Genomic DNA, 22135 nt, shown 5'->3' on the forward strand with positions numbered 1-22135 from the left:
ACGGAGAGAGAGAATATTAATGCTAAGTGAAATAAGTAAGTCAGGGAAATACAAATACTATATGATTGCACTCATATGTGGAATATAAGAAACAACACAAATGGACAATGAGAAAAAAAGAGAGAGAGAGAGAGAGAGAGACAAATGAAGAAATAGACTCTTAATCATAGAGAACAAATTGATGATTACCAGAGGGAAGATGGGAGGGGATGGGTTAAATAGGTGACAGGGATTAAGGAGTGCACTTGTGATGCGCATAGAGTGATGTATGGAACTGTTGAAACACTATATTGTACACCTAAACCTAATATAAAACTGTATGTTAACTGGAATTAAAATAATAACTTAAAAAGCCAAATAAATATAAAAAGAATAAAAGAAATAAATTTAACAGGAAACATGCAACATCTATTTGAAGACAATTTGGGGGGCACCTGGGTGGCTCAGTCGGTTAAGCCTCTGACTCTATTTTGGCTCAGGTGATGATTTCATGGTTCGTGAGTTTGAGCCCCACGTCGGGCTCTGCACTGACAGTGTGAAACCTACTGGGGATTCTCTCTCTTCCTCTCTCTCTGTTCCTCCCCTGCTCTTGGTCTCTCTCCTCTCTCTCTCAAAATAAATACATTTTAAAAAGAAAGAAGATGGGGCACCCGGGTGGCTCAGTAGGTTAAGCATCCAACTTTGGCTCAGGTCATGACGTCATGGTTCATGACTTCAAGTCCCACATTGGGCTCTTTGCTGTCAGCACAGAGCCTGCTTCGGATCTCTTAACCCCCCCTCTCTGCCCCTCCCCCACTGGTTCTCTCCCTCTCTCTCTCTCTCTCAAAATAAATAAACTTAAAAAAAAAGAAGATAATTTTGTAATGCTACTGAAAAATACAATATATTAACTGACAAAACGGAAAGGTATCCATTTTCTTGGACAGGAAAATTCTATCTTGTAAAGTTAACGATTCTCCCCTAATTAGTTTGTAATTATGTGATCTCAATAAAAACACCAATATGATTGAGGACAATAAAGCAAGCTAATTCCAAAACATATAGTGAAACACAAACACATAAGGAGAGTCAGGAAGTTTCTGAAAAAGAAGACTGATGAGACAGGACGATTGTCCTTAGTGGATATTAACGCATAATATTAGGCTACATAATTAAATAGAAGTACTGGGCATGATTAGTACTGGTATACATGAGTAGACTTAGTTCACTGGGAAAGAAAAGAAAGTCCAAAAATAAACTCAACTACACATTCACACACATACACAGTAGTTAGTTGGAATATTTTTGTCCCCTCCCCCCAATTAATGTTGAAATCCTAATGCTCAGTGCGATGCTATGAGGTGGGACCTTTGGGAGATGCTTAGGTCGGAAGAGCGGAGCCCTCATGATTGGGATTAATGCCCTTGTAAAAGAGATCCAAAGGAACTCGCTAGTCCCTTTCACCATGTAAGCATGTAAGTGAAGTCTGCAACCTGGAAGAGAGCCCTCACTTGGCCATAATCCTGGACCTCTAGCTTGCAGAACTATGAGAAATACATTTCTGTTATTTACTAGCTACCCACTGTGTGGTATTTTGTTATGTGGGAGGGTCCCCTCCCTAAGAAAAGAAAACAAAATAAAACAAAACAAAACGCCAAGGCAACCTGGCTATATGTGCATGTGACAACATCCCTCGCGACCTTGTAAGATGAGACCACTGAGTCAGACTGCATGTTTGCGTGTCACCGTATATGGGAGACAAAGAAATAGGAAATGTATTTAAGAAAACTATGCCACGTGGCAGTCGGGGCTCAGTTCTTCAGGTACCAACCCAACTGAGCGGTGCCGGCACGAATAAAGTTGCTTCCTGGAAAGAAAAGCCTCGGTGTCACGACTCTGTGTTAGGGCAGCCTGAACAGACTAAGATACACACACACACACACACACACACACACATTAAATATATGGCAAAGGTGGAAAGGGTCACTTCACATTGGGAGAAAATAGTTGGTTCAATAAATTGTGATGCAATTATTGGATAACTTCCTGGGAAAAAAACTATCAACTTGTAAATTATTTCTCTATACCCCATAATTCACATATAAGTTCCCTACCTGAAATTCCCTTCATCTTTGATTGGCAATATCCACCAATGAAGCTCAAGCACCTCCTTCCTTTTGTTTAGTTTTGGTTTATGTCATATCCTGGATGATGTTGCATAAGTTGTTCTTTAGATATCTGTTAGGTCTAGCTCGTCTATATGATGTTCAAGTTCTATGTGTCCTAGTCGATCTGCTGCCCACTTGTTCTATTACTGAAAGTGAGTTATTGAAGTCTAACTATTATTATTGAGTTGTCTATTTCTCCAGTTCTATCCATTTTTTTCTCCATGTAATTTTGGACAGTCTTCTTAGGTGCATATATAATTGTTATGGATTCCTCATGGAGTCACTCTTTTATCATTATAAAAGGTCTTTGTCCCTTAGTCACATTTTAAAATTAAAATTCCTTATGTTTGATATTAGTATAGCCAATTCTGTGGTATATCTTTTTCAGTCATTTCACTTAAAACCCTGTCCGTATCTTTAAATCTAAAATCTGTCTCCCGTTAATAGCATATCGTTGGATCTTTTTTAAAACATTTTTTAACGTTTATTTATTTTTGAGAGACGGAGAGACGGAGCATGAGCAGGGGGAGGGCCAGAGAGAGAAGGAGACACAGAATCTGAAGCAGGCTCCAGGCTCTGAGCTGTCAGCCCAGAGCCCGACGCGGGGCTGGAACTCACAGACCACGAGATCATGACCTGAGCTGAAGTCGGATGCTTAACCGACTGAGCCACCCAGGCGCCCCTTGTTGGATCTTTTTTTTAAAACCCAGTCTCAAAATGTCTGCTTTTTGATTAATTAATTCACAACGTTGTTGCTACAACAGTTGTTATCACTGCCATTTTACTTTTTGCTTTTCCTGTGACTCATGTTATTTTCTCACTTTTTCTTTTTTTTTTAATTTTTTTTTAATGTTTATTTATTTTTGACAGAGAGAGACAGCGCATGAGCAGGGGAGGGGCAGAGAGAGAGGGAGACACGGAATCCGAAACAGGCTCCAGGCTCCGAGCTGTCAGCACAGAGCCCGACGCGGGGCTCGAACTCACGGACCTCGAGCTCATGACCTGAGCCGAAGTCAGTCGCTCAACCGACTGAGCCACCCAGGCGCCCCACTCATGTTTTCTTTATTGCCTTCATTTGTAAGTGAGTATTTTCAGTGTAGTATTTCAGTGACTTTAATGATTGTTCACTATTTTTAAAATTTATTCTCCTGGTTACACTAGAGCTTTCAGTATACATCTTAACCGGTCAGATCTACTTCAAATTTATAGCAGCTTAATGACAGTGAGAGATAGAAATGTTACTCCTATGTAGCTCTATCCTTAAACAGACTTTTCCAGTCTCTGTTCCAAATAAAGTCGGCCCCTTAGGGAGAGCTACTGAGCTCCCTGTTCTTATGGCCTGACGCTCCCTCTATGTGAACCTCTTTGCTACTGCTCCGGAGATGGGGGCAGGAACCTTAACTCTTGCAGTACGACCCCTCGCATGCAAAACTCCAGACTTGGGGGCAGGAAGGGGAGGGGTATCCCTTGTCTTCTTGGTTTGTCCCTCTGAGCATAGGACCTCTGCCTTACATGGAAGCTGGGGTGAAGATTACTGGAATCTTCAGTAATCTCAGCTTGCTGTGCCTGGGGGTGGGAGGTAGGTGGAGGGAGGGAGCCTCAAACGTGCCTTGCCAGGAACAGAGCTTCTGCAACACAGAACTGGGAAGGATAAGTAATGCTGGTGGCCAACCCCTCTTGGAGAGAAATCATAGTCATGAACTGGGATATGGATGTGTTTATGGTACAGCCCGAGCAGACTAATCAGAACTGATGCTGGCTATCAGGAGTGGATATATAATTAAACAGGGCACAGTGAAACATAAAATATGGGACTCCTTCTTCAAAACTCATTGGGAATTTAATAATTTGCTAATCATATTACATCTGAATTCCTATTACCATGGGGTTTTAATGTTTAGCAAGGATAGGTCTACTTAGGGAAGTGGTGATGTATCCTATCACGAGATGACAAGAGGCAGTTAGAGAGAAATGGTCACTACCAATAAGAGTCAAAGCTATGGTTACCCTGCTCATGGGCCTACCTCTCCCTTACATTATTTTCATCTCTTTCGTTCTAAAATGCTCCTATATATCAGTGCTTTTCAAATTGAATGTGCAAATGAACCACCTGGAGATGTTCTTAAAATGCAGATTGCCAGTTGAGCAGATTTGGGTTAAGGTCTGAGATTCTGCATTTCTAATAAGCTCCCGGGAGATGCCCACTCTATTGGTCTGTGGACCACAGAGAAGAAACTCTGAATGATACTAAAAGCTTGACTCTTGCTCGTCAACTATAGGTCATTATTCCCTAAGTGTTAAAGCCACTGTCTACACTTAGGTTGCCACATTCTCTCCCAGAAGTCAACTGTCAATTAGTCTGAAAGGTGGATGTACTTTTAAAACACCGCTGAGTGATTTCAAAGGCTTCTGCCTTTTAGTGCCTGAACTTTAAAAAAAAAAAAAAAAGAAAAGAAAAGAAAAGAATCACACCGTCAGAAAGTAGGAAATGCTGTCTGCCAACTAGCACAGGAAACTCTGAAGCTTTTACTGCATATTTGTGACATCTGAACTTTTCAAATCTGATCTTTCTGTTTGTTTCATTATTTTCAGCCTTTTATGCATTGCATTCTTTCTACCTTTTTCGCGAAATGTAAAGCACACATTTAGACTATGAATGTGTTGAAAACTTCTTGCTTCTTATTAATCCACTCCACAGGTTACTCTTTTTTTTTTTTTTTAACATTTATTTATTTTTGAGACAGAGACAGAGCATGAACAGGGGAGGGTCAGAGATAGAGAGGGAGACACAGAATCCGAAACCGGCTCCAGGCTCTGAGCTGTCAGCGCAGAGCCCAACGCGGGGCTCGAACTCACAGACCGCAAGATCATGACCTGAGCCGAAGTCGGAGGCTTAATCGGCTGAGCCACCCAGGCGCCCCTCCACAGGTTACTCTTAAAGCCAAACAATCTTACTTATGATGAATACATTCATCACAAGTACAATTAAAAAAAAAATTAGAAGAGTGCTGGTGGCTCAGTTGGTTAAGTGTCCGACTTCAGCTCAGGTCATAGTCTCACGCTTTGTGAGCTCGAGCCCCACGTCGGGCTCTGTGCTAACAGTTCGGAGCCTGGAACCTGCTTTAGATTCTTTGTCTCCCTCTCTCTGCCCCTCCCCTGCTTGCGCTATCTCTCTCTATCTCTCAAAAATAAATAAACATTAAAAAATTAAATTTTTTTAAAATTAGAATCTCATCTTCCAAGATTTAATAATATCTCTGGCTTAGTACAAGTTATAAAATCACATTGTTTTATTAATATATCAGTGAGTAGATCTGACCCAACCCTTGACTTATCTATGTGTATCGCTCTGACCAGGGATTAATAAGGAAAAAAACCTATTAATAGAATCCAGGAAATGTACTGCAGGATTTGAGTATTCTAAAGTTACTTAAATACAACAATGCTTTTAAGGTAGATTTATTAAATTTTTTGGAGAAAACATTCCATTTAATAAGACTCGTTGAACATTTGGCCATAAGACTGAAAGTTATTCAGTCAACAGAATGTGTCTTGATGAGAAAAGACTTCTTTTTTCCTCTGAAAGATCTGAAATTAAGGAAGAACTCCGTTACTAACAAATAGTCATTAATAACATAAACTATTTTAATTCAGACTAGTACCTCAGAGAAACAGATTTAAAAAAAGCATTCAGCAGAGAAATAAAGTGAAATATTTCATACACATTCAAATTTCCCTTTATCTTTAAAAGACTTGGCATTAAGAGATTTTTCTCCAAGTCACAATTTCTCCTTAAAGCCCACCAACCCGTAGTGACCTTCATCTTCTGAAATTCTATAATAGTCTCCATACAACTCAAATAGGAATCATCTAAAAACAACTCACAGTGCAGGTTATATTTTTTATGGAGTCTATTCTCCCCCAACTAGAGTATGAATTCCTTGAGGGCGGGCAACTTTTCTTCAATTTTTGTGAAATCGGCCTGCGACAGACTAGTAATCTATTTCAGTCTCCATCCAGTTTAAGTAACTCTTTTCTTCCTCCCAATCCTGCTTTTCTCCTGTAACTCTCTCCTCGTATTGTTCCCTAATCTAGAAGTAAACAGTGTTTCATGTTCTGAGCCATTGTTCCTATATTTCAACAAAAGTAAAGCTACCGCCAAATTTAGCTTAGTAGCGTTGAGTTTTTAAATTATTGTATTTTCTGCAGACAATCATCATAATCCATACAACATCAATTGTACACCCACGGTGTACAGGAAACATTATAAAATATAGGTCCATCAGTTCTAAATGCAGAGTAAAGGTCCATGTGGTCTGTGGACCACAGAGAAGAAACGCTGAATGATATTAAATAGCAATGGGTCCAAACTAAAAGCTTGACTCTTGCTTGTCAGCTACAGGTCACTATTCCCTGAGTTTTAAAGCCACTGTCTACACTTAGGTTGCCACATTCTCTCCCAGAAGTCAACTGCCAATCAGTCTGAAAGGCTATCTACTATCTCAGGCTAAACATTATGTTACACAACTTACCGTTTTCAGTACAGCTTTTTGCTTGTACAAAAGCAGACAAGTTACTAACAAAACAAACAATGAGACAAAAGCAAATGGTGTCAAGAAAAATACCAAGGTTTCCTTCCATATGTCATCTGGGATTAAAAATCACAAGAAAAGAGGCTCAGTTAGAGTTTACAGTTATTTTTCAAAGTTAATTATTTTATAAACCAGTAACTAGTGAAGAAATGCCTTAAAGTTGGCAACTTCTGCCTTATTTCCTGGTGGATAGATATCACGGTTATATCTGCGTATAGCATTCCTTTCATTTGTGCACTTTTTATACAGAACAATCACTTCACTATACTGTAACATCCCTTCATTTCACTCAGCAAAACAACTCCCCAAAGCTCAATTCTTCTTTTCTGAGAGGATTTTGTTTAAAATTTGACCTGAGAAAATTTCATCAAAAATGATAACATATTAGCTAAGTGATTACAGAAACAGGTCTTGTGTATCCCTTAACTCTTTTTTTTTTAATTTTTTTTTTAACGTTTATTCATTTTTGAGACAGAGACAGAGCATGAATGGGGGCAGGTCAGAGAGGGAGGGAGACACAGAATCTGAAACAGGCTCCAGGCTCTGAGCTGTCAGCACAGAGCCCGACGCGGGGCTCGAACTCACGGACCGCGAGATCATGACCTGAGCCGAAGTCGGACGCCCAACCGACTGAGCCACCCAGGCGCCCCTATCCCTTAACTCTTAATACGTCAAAGGTTTATATTGTATCATATAATGCCGTAGCAAGCAAGAGCTGGTGACGGAAAGCGGACTACATCACCAGAAAATATGCCACTTTGGCATGGGGATTATTTTGAGCTGAAGGCAATCAAGACCCACCAGACTCAAGAAAAACATTTACCTCTCCCTTAACTACATAAACGAATTTAGATAGGGGGGGCTGGCTCTGAGAGAGAGCTATTACGAGAGCCAACCTCTATTTGAATAACCTATCTCTGTGAAAGGGCAAAACATCTAATTACAGTAGTGCTTCAACCCCCTGTCCTGGTCCATGCTTTTGCTTTTACCCGTGGTTAACTGCAGTCCAGAAACAGATGATCCTCCTTCTGAGGTATCATTGGGTCAACAGTAGCCTAATGCTATGCCATAACGCCTACATCATTTATCTCAGTTCATCTCATCACTTAGGCATTTTTGCATTCATTTCACACCATCCCAAGAAGAAGAGTGAGTACAGTATAAGGTATTTTGAAATACCCCATTATTATAGTACGTGTATTGTTACAGCTGTCCTATTTTGTTATTGCTGTTAATCTCTTACTGTGGCTAATTCATAAACTTTATCATAGATTATATAGGAAAAAACAGTTCATATAGGGTTCAGTACGCTCCATGGTTTTAGGCATCCACAGGGGGGTCTTAGAATGTATCTCTTATGGGTAAGGGGGGTACTACTGTACCAAACATCTCTTCTTGTTATGCTGTGAATTACTCTCCTCCGCCTTTGAAGTCCCAGGCCCTGATCCCATTGCTTAACTCATGATGGCATATAAGCCTCAACTGCCCTACTTGCCCTTGGGTCTCACATTTCTATGGGGCTCCTATACCTATGAAATTAAATTTGTCTTTTGGGGGACACCTGGGTAGCTCAGTTGGTTCAGAGTCCAACTCTTGATTTCGGCTCAGGTCATGATCTCACAGTTTGTGAGTTCGAGCCTCACGTCAGGCTCTGCACTGACAGCAAGGAGCCTGCTTGGGATTCTCTCTCTCCATCTTTCTCTGCACCCCCCCCCCAACCCCCGCCGCTCAGGCTCTTTCTCTCTCTCTCCAAATAAATAAACCTTAAAAAAAAAGAAAAAAATTGATTTGTTTTATTGTTAATCTGTTTAATGTCGATTTAATTACTAAAGCAGCCAAAGAATCTAGAAGAGTAGAAGGAACATTTTTCCTCCACAACAGTTAGCTTCTTCAGCAGGCTAATCTTTAGCTGGCCGGTAAGAATTCTTAGCATGTCAGTCTCTTGGATCTCTGCCTGCAGGATCTGATGAGAGCAAGAGTGGGGAGAGTCCTTTTCTTTTTCTAAATTTAGATTGGGAGGAGAAAATATTTATGGAACTAGCTCCTTGGGTATAGTACCTTTGGTAAAGATTTGGTATTAGTGCTTGTGTTTTTTGGTGATCCTTTTCCTGTTCCCCTTTGTCATTTTTCAGGCCTTGAGAATTTGGCTTTATGACCAGTGAGAATGTTCTGCTAACCAAAGTTAGCATCTCTAACATTAGAGAATGTTCTGCTAACCAGTGTGCATTTGGCAGACGGACAAGCAGGCTGTGGCTCTGAGCTGACCGTAGTCAGGACTGGGTCCAACTTACAAACCAAAACTTGGGCTCAACTAGGTCTACAGTGAGGTGTCTTTGTCTGACCCTGCCAGCTCTCAGGGGAATTTTGTCAGAAGGGGTCCCAGTCCATAAGGGGCCGTTTGTCACCTCAACCTTCATTGTCTCACTATGATGATAAAGGTCTTTGTTTTCTTATGCTGGATCTTGTGAGGGCTGCATCTTTTGCACTCTCCTCTGGGATATCTCTTGTGTCTGTGGTTAAGCCTAGAGAAACGTACTGGTTTGAGTCACTATTCAGATTAATAGGTCCTGCTTATCAATGGCCAGACAATGGATCTTTTGAATCGGACTCCTAGATTGACATTTTTTTTTTTTTTTTAGAGACCACTCGTCCTATTGATATCTGTGGAAAAACTAAACTAAAAATGGGACACAAAGAAATATAATGGCTAGCCTCAGGGACTCCCCTTAACAAGATGAAGGAACATAAATCCAAACAAACATTAAAGTCAACATCCAGTGTAAATTCCCCTTTTCAAAATCCAGCTCCGTCTGCCTATCTTAGCTTCGCTTTTCCTATAACATTTACAGAGAGCACTCTGGCCTGATCTCCAGTCCCAGGGTCTACAGGTGACCTGTATAAATGCTGAAAGCTAGGAAGTGATTTTAGCAGAAGCACCCAAGAAGGGTGGTGGGGCTCACTTGGCTATCCCTTATAACTCCTCCTACTTTCCAGGGCTTCAGGTATTCCTATACGATGTCCTTTTCAGGTATATCCTGGACCCCCGCCACAAAGAATTCATGTCCCATGAACAGAAGCACATCTTTGAAATTATAAAGCCTCTTCACCTCCACTTTATGAGGATCATACCATTTTAGAGAGGAGCTGGAAAGATTCATGGCCATTCACCCTCCCACTCACGAGGACCTTATTAGATCCCAAGGGGTGTTCTTCCTACCCATAGGTATCTTGCGGTTAAAAGACAAATCCCATGGCTCCCTGAGAAAACCACACCCCTCACCCCAGAGGAAATAGATGGCCAGAATTTCTCTTAGGCCTTCCTACAAATGATCGGCTGAAGGCCAATGTTCAGGGGCTGACAGAAGCCACAGGAGAGGCTTCTCCCCCCGCCACCTGGCAACAAAGGTGAATCAGTCCAAGGTTAAACTGTACACTCAGAAAGAAGGCCTTTGCTTAAAAGTTTTATACAGACTTTACAAAGGCCCTATGCAACTTCTTCAACATCAACTCGAATGCCCTTACATCTATCCTTGAAGCAGGGTTCCCGTATGGACCCCTCCCGGAGTTGATGGGTCATCAATATTGCATTAAGATTGTATAGAATACACATTAAACGATGTATTATTTTGAGGGTGCGACTAAAAACTCACCATACCCACTTTAAACTATGCATTGACTAAGGATAAGATATAATTTAGGACATGATTTTCTCAATGTCAGTTCCACAGTCTCCAGATGTCTTATGCCAGTGACAAAAATGAGTAACAGAACGCGTACGTGTTCTTTCTGATTCCACACATCTCTCGGTTAATTGAGTTCTCCCTTTCCACCTGTTTTTTCTTCATAGCCCTTAGTAATTATACGATACAGTTGGCTTCTTCATTGCTTATCTCTAGTCAATATGAGAACAAAATATCAATTCTGTAAGGACAGGGATTTTTACTGCTATATGTCAAAAGCCTGAAAAAGTCTGACACATATTAGGTGCTTTATAAAGATTTGATGAATGAAAGAGAACAATGATATCCATATGATAGGGGAGATAACAGTCTAACAGGGACTCTATTATAATGGTACAATATAAAAATATGAATGATTGATAGATGCCAGTATCTGTCTGTATCTACATAGCTATATATCTAAAAGAGCGATGCTGAGTTAATTTCCTTCACCTTTCGACAATTGTTAGTAACTTCTGTTGATAAAGCTAGTATACTGTCAAACACGATAACATCTTGCGCCAGTCTCAAGGCTTTTTAGCTTATCTTGTTATTTAATTTGAATATGTCTTTTTTATCATAAGTCACTTTAAGTCAGAAGTGGAAGTGAATGACATGCTTTTACCAATGATAACATATTAATCGGAAAAATACTCATCAGGCACTAGACACTCAAAAACAAGTGTACTCTTGATTTCAACTCAGGTCACGATCTCACAGTTCGTGAGTTCGAGCCCCTCGTCGGGCTCTGCGCTGACAGCTCGGAGCCTGGAGCCTGCTTCGGATTCTGTGTCTCCCTCTATCTCTGCTCCTCCCCTGCTCACACTTTGTCTCTCTCTCAAAAATAAATAAATATTAATTTCTTTTAAAAAAATAGGCTTCCCCCAGAAGGAACTAGCATATTTTCTTTAGTGACGGTCAGAAACACAAGAATATTGCTGAGAGAGCTATGACAAGATTCTTAAACTAGTTTACTCCTAGTTAAAACTGAATATGATGGGGCGCCTGGGTGGCACAGTCGGTTGAGCGACCGACTTCAGCCAGGTCACGATCTCGCGGTCCGGGAGTTCGAGCCCCGCGTCGGGCTCTGGGCTGACGGCTGGGAGCCCGGAGCCTGTTTCTGATTCTGTGTCTCCCTCTCTCTCTGCCCCTCCCCCGTGCATGCTCTGTCTCTCTCTGTCCCAAAAATAAATAAATGTTGAAAAAAAAAATTAAAAAAAAAAAACTGAATATGAGATTTTTCCGTAAGCCTATGTTTGAGGTGCTTGCTCGTTTATCTTCTCTGCTTATAGACTATATGCAAGAGCATTTTGATTTCCACGATTACAAAATAGACCATAAGAAAATTAACTCGCTAGCAAAGAGCTACAGTCATGTAGTCACAGCTCTTATCCTCCTACCTTTCCAGCACTGTTCGTCACTCCACTCACTCCAGATTCCATCATCCGAACAATAGATGTTCACTTTGCTTCTTACCAAAAAGCATAATTGTTGGCTTTCATTTGATATTCTTGCGATGCGTATCTCATTTTCGACGGTGGTAGTCTGAAAGCCAAGTAAAAATAAGATGCCATCATTGGATCTGATTGCCGCTAGATAGATCCCATTTGATCTGTCTCTTTCATCGTGGATTTTGTTACGTAAAACATACGCGTCAAATGACTGGAAGGGTATATACCAGAATCTTAACACTGATTATCTCTTCCTATGGTGGTTTTCTTTTTCTTTTTTCATTTTCCCCCCTTCCTTACCTCTAATTTACATTTTTTCTACAGGGATAATGAATCACCTGTAGTGAAGGGCATGTGTGACAGGGCAAAATGCCTAGATAGCATTGGCGTGTCTGAGAGCCAGTATTCAGATTCGTGTCGAGTTTGTCAGGTTCCATCAACTGGAAAATGCTACACACACTGAGTTAGCAAAAAGAGAGTCCATCATGTGAATGTTATCTCTATGGAAACTACAGAGTTCATACACATCAAGTTTTCTTTCCCCCTCCTGACTCTTATTTTAGTTAACTGCCATACAACGTGTGTGACAGAGCTCAGGGCTTCGCGTGAAATTACTTCTTCCGATATGAGAATACACATGGCTGGGCGATCTCAAAGGAAGAAACAAATCGCTGAGGAAATTACTTCCGTTTTGGCATTTCAAAGGGCTGAACAGCGTTCCTCATCCAACATAAGAGCTTGTCTTTTGTTGTAACTTTTCTTGGGAACCCGGCATCATGTAGTCGACTGGGAAGAGCTGCGTGATTTGATTGTAAGTCAGTCCGCTTCCTTGGGACACGTAAATCAGTTCATCTGTATATGCAACGAACTGATTAGAACTAATGACTCCCTTTCGGTCTCCACCACTCTCTGAGTTGGAAACCAATGAATAAAATTAACATGACGACGTGGGGCTGAAGGCAGCATCACCTCGTTGGTGCCGGGGGTAACTGGTCTTGCAACCACTGCCTGTTTTCCCAGTTAGCCCCTCTTCTGCGCAGCAAGCAATTCAGACAGCCCTGCCAGGGTCTACTTCTGACCTGATGCTTGTTCCTCAAGGAGTGGTTTTTATGTGCGTGTTTTTTTGTTTTGTTTTCATTTCACCTAAGGCCTTCTCATAACCCACCCCACAACTGCCTTCGGCAATTTTGATTTATTGGCACGATATTGGAAACAAGTGACTCGATTATCTCTGAAACCCTAATAGAGCTTTAAAATTGGTATGACTTATAGAGAAAGACAGATACCATATGTTTTCACTCTTAGGTGGATCCTGAGAAACTTAACAGAAACCCATGGGGGAGGGGAAGAAAAAAAAAAAGAGGTTAGAGTGGGAGAGAGCCAAAGCATAAGAGACTCTTAAAAACTGAGAACAAACTGAGGGTTGATGGGGGTGGGAGGGAGGGGAGGGTGGGTGATGGGTATTGAGGAGGGCACCTTTTTGGATGAGCCCTGGGTGTTGTATGCAAACCAATCTGACAATAAATTTCATATATTGAAAAAAATAAATAAATAAAATAAAATTGGTATGACTGATCATGCTTTCAGACTGCAAGCAAACATCTTTCTTTTGTCCGCCAAATTATACGGTTTTCTGAAAATCAAGACACATGTCATATTCTATTCCTCGTGTGGCTAGCAACCTCCTCTGTGAACCTCCTATGGGTTCACATGTTTGCTGTTTTGTGCAAAGGGCTACGCTTATAAAAATAAAATCAAAAAAATAAAGGGCAGGGTGACCGGGTGGCGCAGTCAGTTAAGCGTCCGACTCTTGCTTTCAGCTCAGGTCATGATCTCACAGTTGTGAATGAGCCCTAAGATGGGCTCTGCACTGGGGGGGCGGAGCCTGCTTAGGATTCTCTCTCTCCTTCTCCTTCTGCCCCTCCCCAGCTCGTGCTCTCGCTCCCTCTAAATAAATAAATAAGTAAATAAGTAAATAAAGGCTACGTTTCTGATTTTCACAAATAAACGCAATGTTCATACCACCCAAGTTGTATCATCTTCGGTGAATTCAATTTCATAAATAAAGCATTTTGCCGGAATGGGCCCTTGAGGCATGCTCCATTTCAGGTTAACTTCCTCTGAGTTCTTCACAGTGAGACTAAGGTAGTCTGGTGGCAAAGGTTTAACTGAAAAGCAAAAGGAAACCGTTTCAACATGGAGGTTACTAAGTTGAGCGGTCGCTCTTATCAAAAGCTAGGGACACCTAGTGACGGAAGCCTCTAAGATAAATCAAGTGGCTCAAGACCAATCTCTATAATGTGAATTCATATCAAACCTGCTTGCCAACCAAGACCAATTTATTGAGAAACGTGGCTATTTTGGAAACTAATTTTTTGATAAGTCGCGTATTGGCAAATATTAAAGTCCAAGAGAAAAGTTAGACGATCCAAAGCATTACAGTCATTTTTTTCCATTTGGTAGCATTAGAAACAACTACCACAACCATTACTGCTACTGTTTTCATTAATAGCTAACTCTTATTTAGAGCGTATGGTGTGTCAGGCGCTGAACCAGGGGTAAACTCACTCATGTCTCACAATAAACCTATGAAGTGTCCTCTATTATCCTCATTTTACCGATAAAGAGATTGAAGCAGATGCTAAAAGTAACTTGCCCAAAGTCATACAGCTAGAAAGTGGTAAATCCAAGATGCATAGCCAGGTATGACTAACTCTAGAACCTGTCATTCTCGTAACTGTCAGAACTAGGAATTCAGACTCAGAATATACAACTATTCGCCTACTGACGTGTGAAATCCTCCATCATTAACACTAGACAAAAATACTGTACAGGAGACCGACTTTTGGAAGCCGGGGAATACACTAAATTTGAAATAAAAATTCTAAAAAAATTATTCTTCATTCAATTCCTTACCCCTGTACTTCTATATTTCACATAAGAGGTTCTTCATAGGCTCGATTGGCCTTTTTCTGGCTTTGCATTTCCGTAAGTTTCCCTATATCTCTGTCTCCATCTTTTCTCTGCCATGTGGTTGTAAATGGACCAAGCTAGCAACAATTTAAAGTTGTTTAACTCACCTATATTTTGAAGCTGAAAAATAAAATAGCTGGGTCTGATAGGATGAGTGTCTGATGATCCATTAACACAGATGTAGAAATCTTTATAGTCTGATGCCTCCAAATGGGGAAACCTGCATCCAATATTTTGTCCATCAACCTTGATGTAATCAGGACACTGTGTGGCATGGTCCAAGCCGTCATACCTGTAAAAGAAGTATTGTTGAGAACTGTGTTTTCCAGTATCTTACAGTATTGTGGTATTCAATTTTCAATTATCTTAAGATACCAAGTGAATAATAAAGTCATGTAATGACATGCCATATTGATCGAGCACCAACTCTATGACAAATCCTATGTCATACGCGAGGGATACAATAGTAAGGAAAGCAGGCATAGTCCATAATTTCGCAGAGATTACAATCTGGTGGGGGTTTTAACAAAATCTCAAAGATAAGGCAAGGATTCTTACTCATGCACTTAGGTTATGTTGACTTGCCCACGGGATTTGTGAATCAAAGAGTAAGATTTCTATTTTAAAAACCTGGAGTTTACATACATAATCCTGGACGATACTGCCTTTTTTCTATTGTACCGGAGAACTTATATTAGAAGAAAGCAGATTTAAAAGCAAACTTACAAAATACTGTTATATTTAATAAAATGAATGAAATTCCTTTGAGGAGACAATGCACATCAAGAGATAAACCTCAGCAAAGTCAACAGAGGGGTCAAAATGAAAAAGAAGAGGGGCGCCTGGGTGGCTCAGTCGGTTAAGCGTCCGACTTCAGTTCAGGTCATGATCTCATGGTTCGTGAGTTTGAGCCCCGCGTCAGGCTCTGCCCTCAAAGTGCAGAGCCTGGAGCCTGCTTCACATTCTGTGTGTCTCTCTCTCTCTGCCCCTCCTCTACTTAAGCCTTCTCTCAAAAACAAATAAATAAATATGTCTACAAATGTTTTTAATCACAAAAAGAGAAAGAAGAGCTGTCTGGCAAGTAAATATCTAATTTCCCATCCTCTCAGCCAAGAAATGTTGCCATATCATTGAAAGTTAACCTCTTTCCAGTAATAAGGCTAACAGGAATTAGGGGGGATTTCCCTACTGATTTTCAAAGCAACAAATGCCTGGTTTATTTTCCTAAAGAACAGCTTGCAATGCAAAATGTGACATCTGTAAAAGCAGTCAAAATCCCTTTTGAAATTAAGTCAGTCTAGCAGTTGATAAGGGGCTGATTTCAAATATCCAGACTCTACTGAATTCACTTTATGCCAAGTATTTAGTTTGTTGCTGTTGTTTGTTTGTTACCCCAAGTTGTTACTTATTTTCATGGTGGGGGAGAACGTTTTATGATAGTGAAAATATACTTTATTTTTTAATACAATAGCTGATAGCGATATACTGGCTGTAGAGAAAGAAAAGAAAATATGAGCATTCTATAATAAGCTGAAACTTGCCTTTTCAAGTAGCCAAGTATTTACTTTGGACAGAACTAACTACTTGATTAGTTCACCTGATTAGAGTTTGGGAGACTTGAGTTCTAGGCTTGACTTGACCCAGATTTATGTTGTGCCAGTAGGAAGCCTGCTGGTACCCTTATTTTCCAGCTTCTAAGATGTCAGTATTTCTCCCTCACTAGTAAAATGAGGATAATGCGGAAGAGGGCAGGGACTTTGCTTATTCACACTTTCAGCCTTTTTATCTAGAACAATGCTGGCATTTAACAACTTCTTTATATTTGTTGAATTAATGAAAAAACAATTTAGACCATAGAAATTGACCCCTCTGATTCCAGATGAAAAAACTGAGACCCCCAAAAAAGGAAGACTGCTTGCCCAAGACCACTAAGTTAAATGATGCCAGAGCAGGGATTAGAACCCAGTTCTCAGGATGCTTAATAGCTTATACCTATCACTTACATATTATCATTTTTCTAAAGAAAAAAGCCAATATAATTTGGGCCTGAAACTCACAAAGAGTTACACTTTGTCCTCTCTTGCTTTTTACTGTTATTTAATAAATGCATAAATTCCAATACATACTTATCAGTGTACGAATACTCTCATCATTTGTTTCATTCATTTAATGAATATTTTGTGATAATCTACTATGGGCCATAGCACAGCAGAGATAGTTAAGAGAAATGTAAGAAACAGTTCCTGCCCACCAATCTCTTAAAAATTTAAGGGAGCAGGGGCGCCTGGATGGCTCTGTCGGTAAAGCACCTGACTTCAGCTCAGGTCACGGTCTCATGGTTTGTGAGATCAAGCCCTGCATCAGGCTCTGTGCTGACAGCTCAGAGCCTGGAGCCTGCTTCCAATTCTGTGTCCCTCTCTCACTCACCCTTCCCCTGCTCGTGCTCTCTCTCTCTCTCTCAAAAATAAATAAAACACTAAAAAAGTATTTTTTTAATTTAAGGGAGGAGACAAAGCACACAATACGTGGCAAAAATTTAAATGCCATCCAGACAAGTAATTGAGAGCTATAATATGTAATAGTTCAGAGAAAAACTGAACAGAAGTTGATATGATCAATAAAGGGTTGATGAAATTGAATACCAGATGGGCTTTGAAAGACAGATAAGAGTTGGTGAGAAAGCCAGAGGACATTCCAGATAGCAATGCACACAGCGGCATAAAAGATCATAACACGGGTGAGAAAAAAAATGTAGAGATGGGTCTAAATGGGGTGGAACATTCATACTGGTGACAGGAAAAGGTCATGTTGGGAAAGCAGTGATACAGAGAGGCAGAAATTTGAACGCCACCTTAGATTTTTATCCGGGAGGTAATGAGTAGCCAAAGTTTTGGAGCAAAAGAGTGGCGTATGAAAATAGGAAGATAGGAGGATAAATCTGGCTACAGCGTGCAAAACGAATAGGACAGGAAGAGATGTGCGACCTTAAAAAGGAGTGTCAGAACGCAGGGTTCAATGTTACCGTGAAACAATGAAGCAATGGAGGAGATGGGAGATTCAAGACGGCTGTAAGTTTCCAAGCCTCAGTGGTCATTAAAAAAGAGAAGTCAGAAAAAGGATCCAGTTGTCACAGGTGCCTGCTTTTTAGAAGGCGGGAGTATAAAATATGCCGAAAGTTTTGAGGCTATAATCCTATGTGTCTGAAGAACACAAAATTTAATCCGGCACGGGAACAACGTTGCAATCTTTCCATCACCCAGAGAGTGCCTTTCCAGTAGCTACAGCCTAAACCTACTTCTTCCCGTCGAAAACTCCAAATAATTGTAAACAACCTTCATCGTAAATGCAGCTCTGAAGAATACTGTATTTCATTTAGTGAAAATACTACTCATACAGCAGATTCGTTTTTATAGATATTTTCTTAGTATGGGATTCTTATTATAAAAATACTTACCAGTAAAACAATTGATAACTGGTATGAAAATGGACACCCAGACCAGGTTTCCAGGAGCAGAGTAAATATTGCCAGTTGTAATACACACAATCCATTTCCTGAATCTTGGTTTCCTGACTTCCTAAGGAATGAATGAACTGTCAATGCTTGAAAGGCACGGTGATGACTCATTTGGGAAGTCACTATGCAATTTTAATTCATTTCTTTTGACCCCTCCTTTTCATTTAGCAGTCAACATAATCAGAACTATACCAAAAGGAAGTTGTTAGAAATTACTTCATTGTAAGTGGGGCATGCAAAATCAAAACCCTTTGAGGCTCATTTAATGATACTAGCGTAAGCATATGCAAAAGCACTAAATGAATATTTCTATGATGCTCTGAGCAGTTGAGTAAACACTCACATGCATATTTACTAATATGACTCCCAAACTGGGAACTATATTAACCTAACAAGATGGGTTTGCTGATGTAAAGGATTCAAAAAGGCCAGTCACCCACTCCTAAAAAGAATTCTATTTGTTGCCACACATTCACTTCTACATACAGTCTGATATATAAGAGTTAAGGGGCCTTATTTCCCATATGGATTGTTCTGGCAGTATTCAATATGAAAGGAGAGCTTTGTTTTAACCTTGTGGTGATTTCCAGTAAGTAGCTTCTGACCATAAACTTTGAACTTCTGATCCATTTGTGCAGTGCGGGGGCAGAAGCGTGTGTATCTTTGCTTCAACGCCTTTGTTAAGATCAAACCCGTCGTTGTAATGTAGATTCTTGGTAATGATGGTCTGTTTGATAAGAAGATGAGACAAAGTCAAGCTTATAAGCAGAGACAGCATCGTGAGCCACATTATTACGGCTAAGAAGTCACGGGGGGGGGGGGGGGGGCGCTCTGAGTGTCTAAGAAATTCCTCATGATTATCTGATACAAAGCCCTAGATAGAATCCTGGCAGAGCTCATTTGTGCATATTATATCATGCGGTGAGATCATTTGAATCTTAATATATTATTCAAAATAACCCCCAAAAATTCTGAAAAAGAGACTCTACTGCAGGAACCTGACCTATAATGAAGTTGAAATCAAGAGAATTTCCAGATACCATATGCATATTACATGACAGATGACTTATCACATTTCAAATATCACATGAACACTTCAGGAATCATATACAGTGAAATCTGGGAGGCAACTGGACTACAATCATGTCATTTATCCTTGTGCTCCCGATACGTAGCCAAGTGCGTGGTACAAAAGGATCCTCCATAAATGTTTGATTTGAATGGTCTCTTGAAACTGCCTAGCTGAATTAGGAAGGTAACAGTATGCTTCGCAAAACAAAAATCTTTGCGCATGCTTGACTATGTAGTTAATAAGCCAATAAATGTTCACTGAACACTTACTATAATATATGCAAAGGACTGTGCCGTGTTCTATGGGGCCAGTACAAAGATAAATGAGGCTTAATTTTTACAAAGAGAAAGCTCACAGTCCAGTAGCATACATAAGATCCGTATAGAAGCATATAAGTAACTGGAAAATACAATAAAATGTGTATTATTCAAGTCCATATTCCATGGGTAGGACCACGTATTTTGTTTCCCCCGGACTTCTTATGGTAGTCTTAATACTGGGGAGGATGCAAATAGATGTGGCAGGACGCAGGAGATAGCAGCGGGCACGGCACCTTCTTATTTCTTAATAATAGCTACGGAGAGACAGGAATTAGAATGGACAGGGACATTAAAAATCACAAGAAAGCTCCTAATAATCGCACTGCTATTGCAAGATATCGCAAGTGTGTGCTTTACTTACCTTCCAGTCTTCACTATCAATGTTTCGGTATTTTAATTCATATTCTACTGTGCATTCCTCAAACTTATCCAGAAACAGTGGAGGTTGCCATTGCAAACAGAGATAACCTAAGTATCCTGGGTCTACTATCTCAAAATCCTGAGGAGGATTAACTGAAAGAAAAGCCATAAAACATTTTTACTTTTTTGTCCTGTCTCTTACGACAAAAATTGCTAAGTCTAGATTACTTCCCTATGTCCATCGGCTGGTGAATGGAGAACTAAACTGTAGTACATCGATACAGTGGAATATCATCAGCCGTAAGGAAGAGTGAGGTAGTGATACAAGCTACAGCATGCAAGAACCTCAAAAACATTGAGCTAAATGAAAGACGCCAGTCACAAAAGAATCACATGAGACCAATTTACATGAAATACCCAGAAGAGGCAAATCCATTGAGACAAAAGTCAATTCGTGGTTGCCGGGGGCTGGAGGAAGGGAAGAATAACAGATGACTGCCGATTAAAGATTTGATTTTTTTTTTTTTTTTTTGGAGAAATAGAAATATTCTGGAACTGAGGAGTTGGGGCTGTTACACAACTCTGTGGATATGCTACAGACCACTGAACGGTACACTTTAAAAATTTTTTTTGATGTTTATCTTTATGTTTGAGACAGAGAGAGACAGAGCATGAGTGGGGGAGAGACAGGGAGAGAGGGAGACACAGAATCAGAAGCAGGCTCCAGGCTCTGAGCTGTCAACGCAGAGCCCGACGCCGGGGCTCGAACTCATGAAGCAGCGAGTTCACGACCCGAGCGGAAGTCGGATGCTCAACCGACTGAGCCACCCAGGCGCCCCTGAACAGTACTCTTTAAAAGGCTGGGTTTTATGTTATGTAAATCATATCAATAAAGCTGTTAAAAAGTCTAGATTACTGCTATATGCAAACATGACTTTGCCTAGCGCGGTACTAAGTTTTCATAGATACAAGAAATTCAACATGGAGTTATCTCTGTGGTTATGTAGACCAGAATTTGCCCTAGGATGGGAGCACTTGATTATGTAAACCTAATAGCAAGAGCCAATCAGTATTAATTCAGTGTTTATTATATACATATAACATCCTGGCAAAAGGGATAGAAAACGTAAAATATGACTACTATGGCTAAATGCCTGAAGAATTATTCACAAGCAGATCTTGTTGTTCAATTCTGGTTAACTGAACCCTCTAGCTAACTAAAGTTCAGAGCTATTCCTAGAGTATGGCCAACCAGGGCCATTCTCTGGACGGACTTAAGAAAAACTGTCAGGCAGCTGAGCAGAGTGGCATTAGGAAAAAGCCCGTTTTATTTGGGGGTGGGGGAGGTAAGGAACAGTGCAGGACAATAGCTCCTCCATCTAGTGATTTAAAAAAAAAAAAGCTTTTTAGTGTTCATTCATTTTTGAGAGACAGAGACAGAGCGCCGGTGGGGAAGGGGCAGAGAGAGAGGCAGACACAGAATCCGAAGCAGGCTCCAGGTTCTAAGTTCCAAGCTGTCAGCACAGAGCCCGACGCGGGGCTCGAACTCACAGACCACGAGATCGTGATCTGAGCCGAAGTCTGACGCTTAACTGACTGAGCCACCCAGGCGCCCCCATCTGGTGACTTAAAAAGCAAACAAACAGGGGCGCCTGGATTCTGTGTTTCCCTCTCTCTGTCGCCCCCTCCCCCGCTCATGCGCGCGCGCTCTCTCTCTCTCTCTCTCTCTCTCTCTCTCTCTCGCTCTCTCTCTCTCTCTCAAAAATAAATAAACATTGAAAAAAATTTTAAGGGTCGCCTGGGTGGCTCAGTCCGTTGAGCGTCAGACTTCGGCTCAGGTCACGATCTCACGGTCCGTGAGTTCGGGTCCCACATCGGGCTCTGTGCTGACAGCTCGGAGCCCGGAGACTTTTTCGGATTCGGTGTCTCCCTCTCTCTCTGCTCCTCCCCCACTCACGCTCTGTCTCTCTCTGTCTCTCAAAGGTGA

General features: G+C 40.8%; 1 protein-coding gene across 4 annotated transcripts in view; it reads right to left on the reverse strand.

Annotated features, from left to right (window-relative positions):
* Positions 1-5590: 5590 nt before the first annotated feature.
* Positions 5591-22135, reverse strand: part of IL13RA2 (interleukin 13 receptor subunit alpha 2) — a 38596-nt gene continuing 22051 nt past the window's right edge. For 3 of the 4 annotated variants that reach the window (XM_027054901.2, XM_015083543.3, XM_015083542.3), the window contains 8 exons: positions 20150-20301; positions 18970-19123; positions 18337-18457; positions 14990-15174; positions 13932-14077; positions 11859-12003; positions 6680-6795; positions 5591-5735 (listed from right to left, as the gene is read on the reverse strand). In XM_027054901.2, coding sequence (XP_026910702.1) covers positions 5685-5735; positions 6680-6795; positions 11859-12003; positions 13932-14077; positions 14990-15174; positions 18337-18457; positions 18970-19123; positions 20150-20301 — 1070 coding nt within the window. In that variant the 3' untranslated portion in view covers positions 5591-5684. The remainder of the gene's footprint in view (positions 5736-6679; positions 6796-11858; positions 12004-13931; positions 14078-14989; positions 15175-18336; positions 18458-18969; positions 19124-20149; positions 20302-22135) is intronic. The other variant, XM_053201580.1, reaches the window with a different exon arrangement.

This window comes from Acinonyx jubatus, chromosome X, assembly GCF_027475565.1.
Source record: "Acinonyx jubatus isolate Ajub_Pintada_27869175 chromosome X, VMU_Ajub_asm_v1.0, whole genome shotgun sequence".
NCBI lineage: Eukaryota > Metazoa > Chordata > Mammalia > Carnivora > Felidae > Acinonyx > Acinonyx jubatus.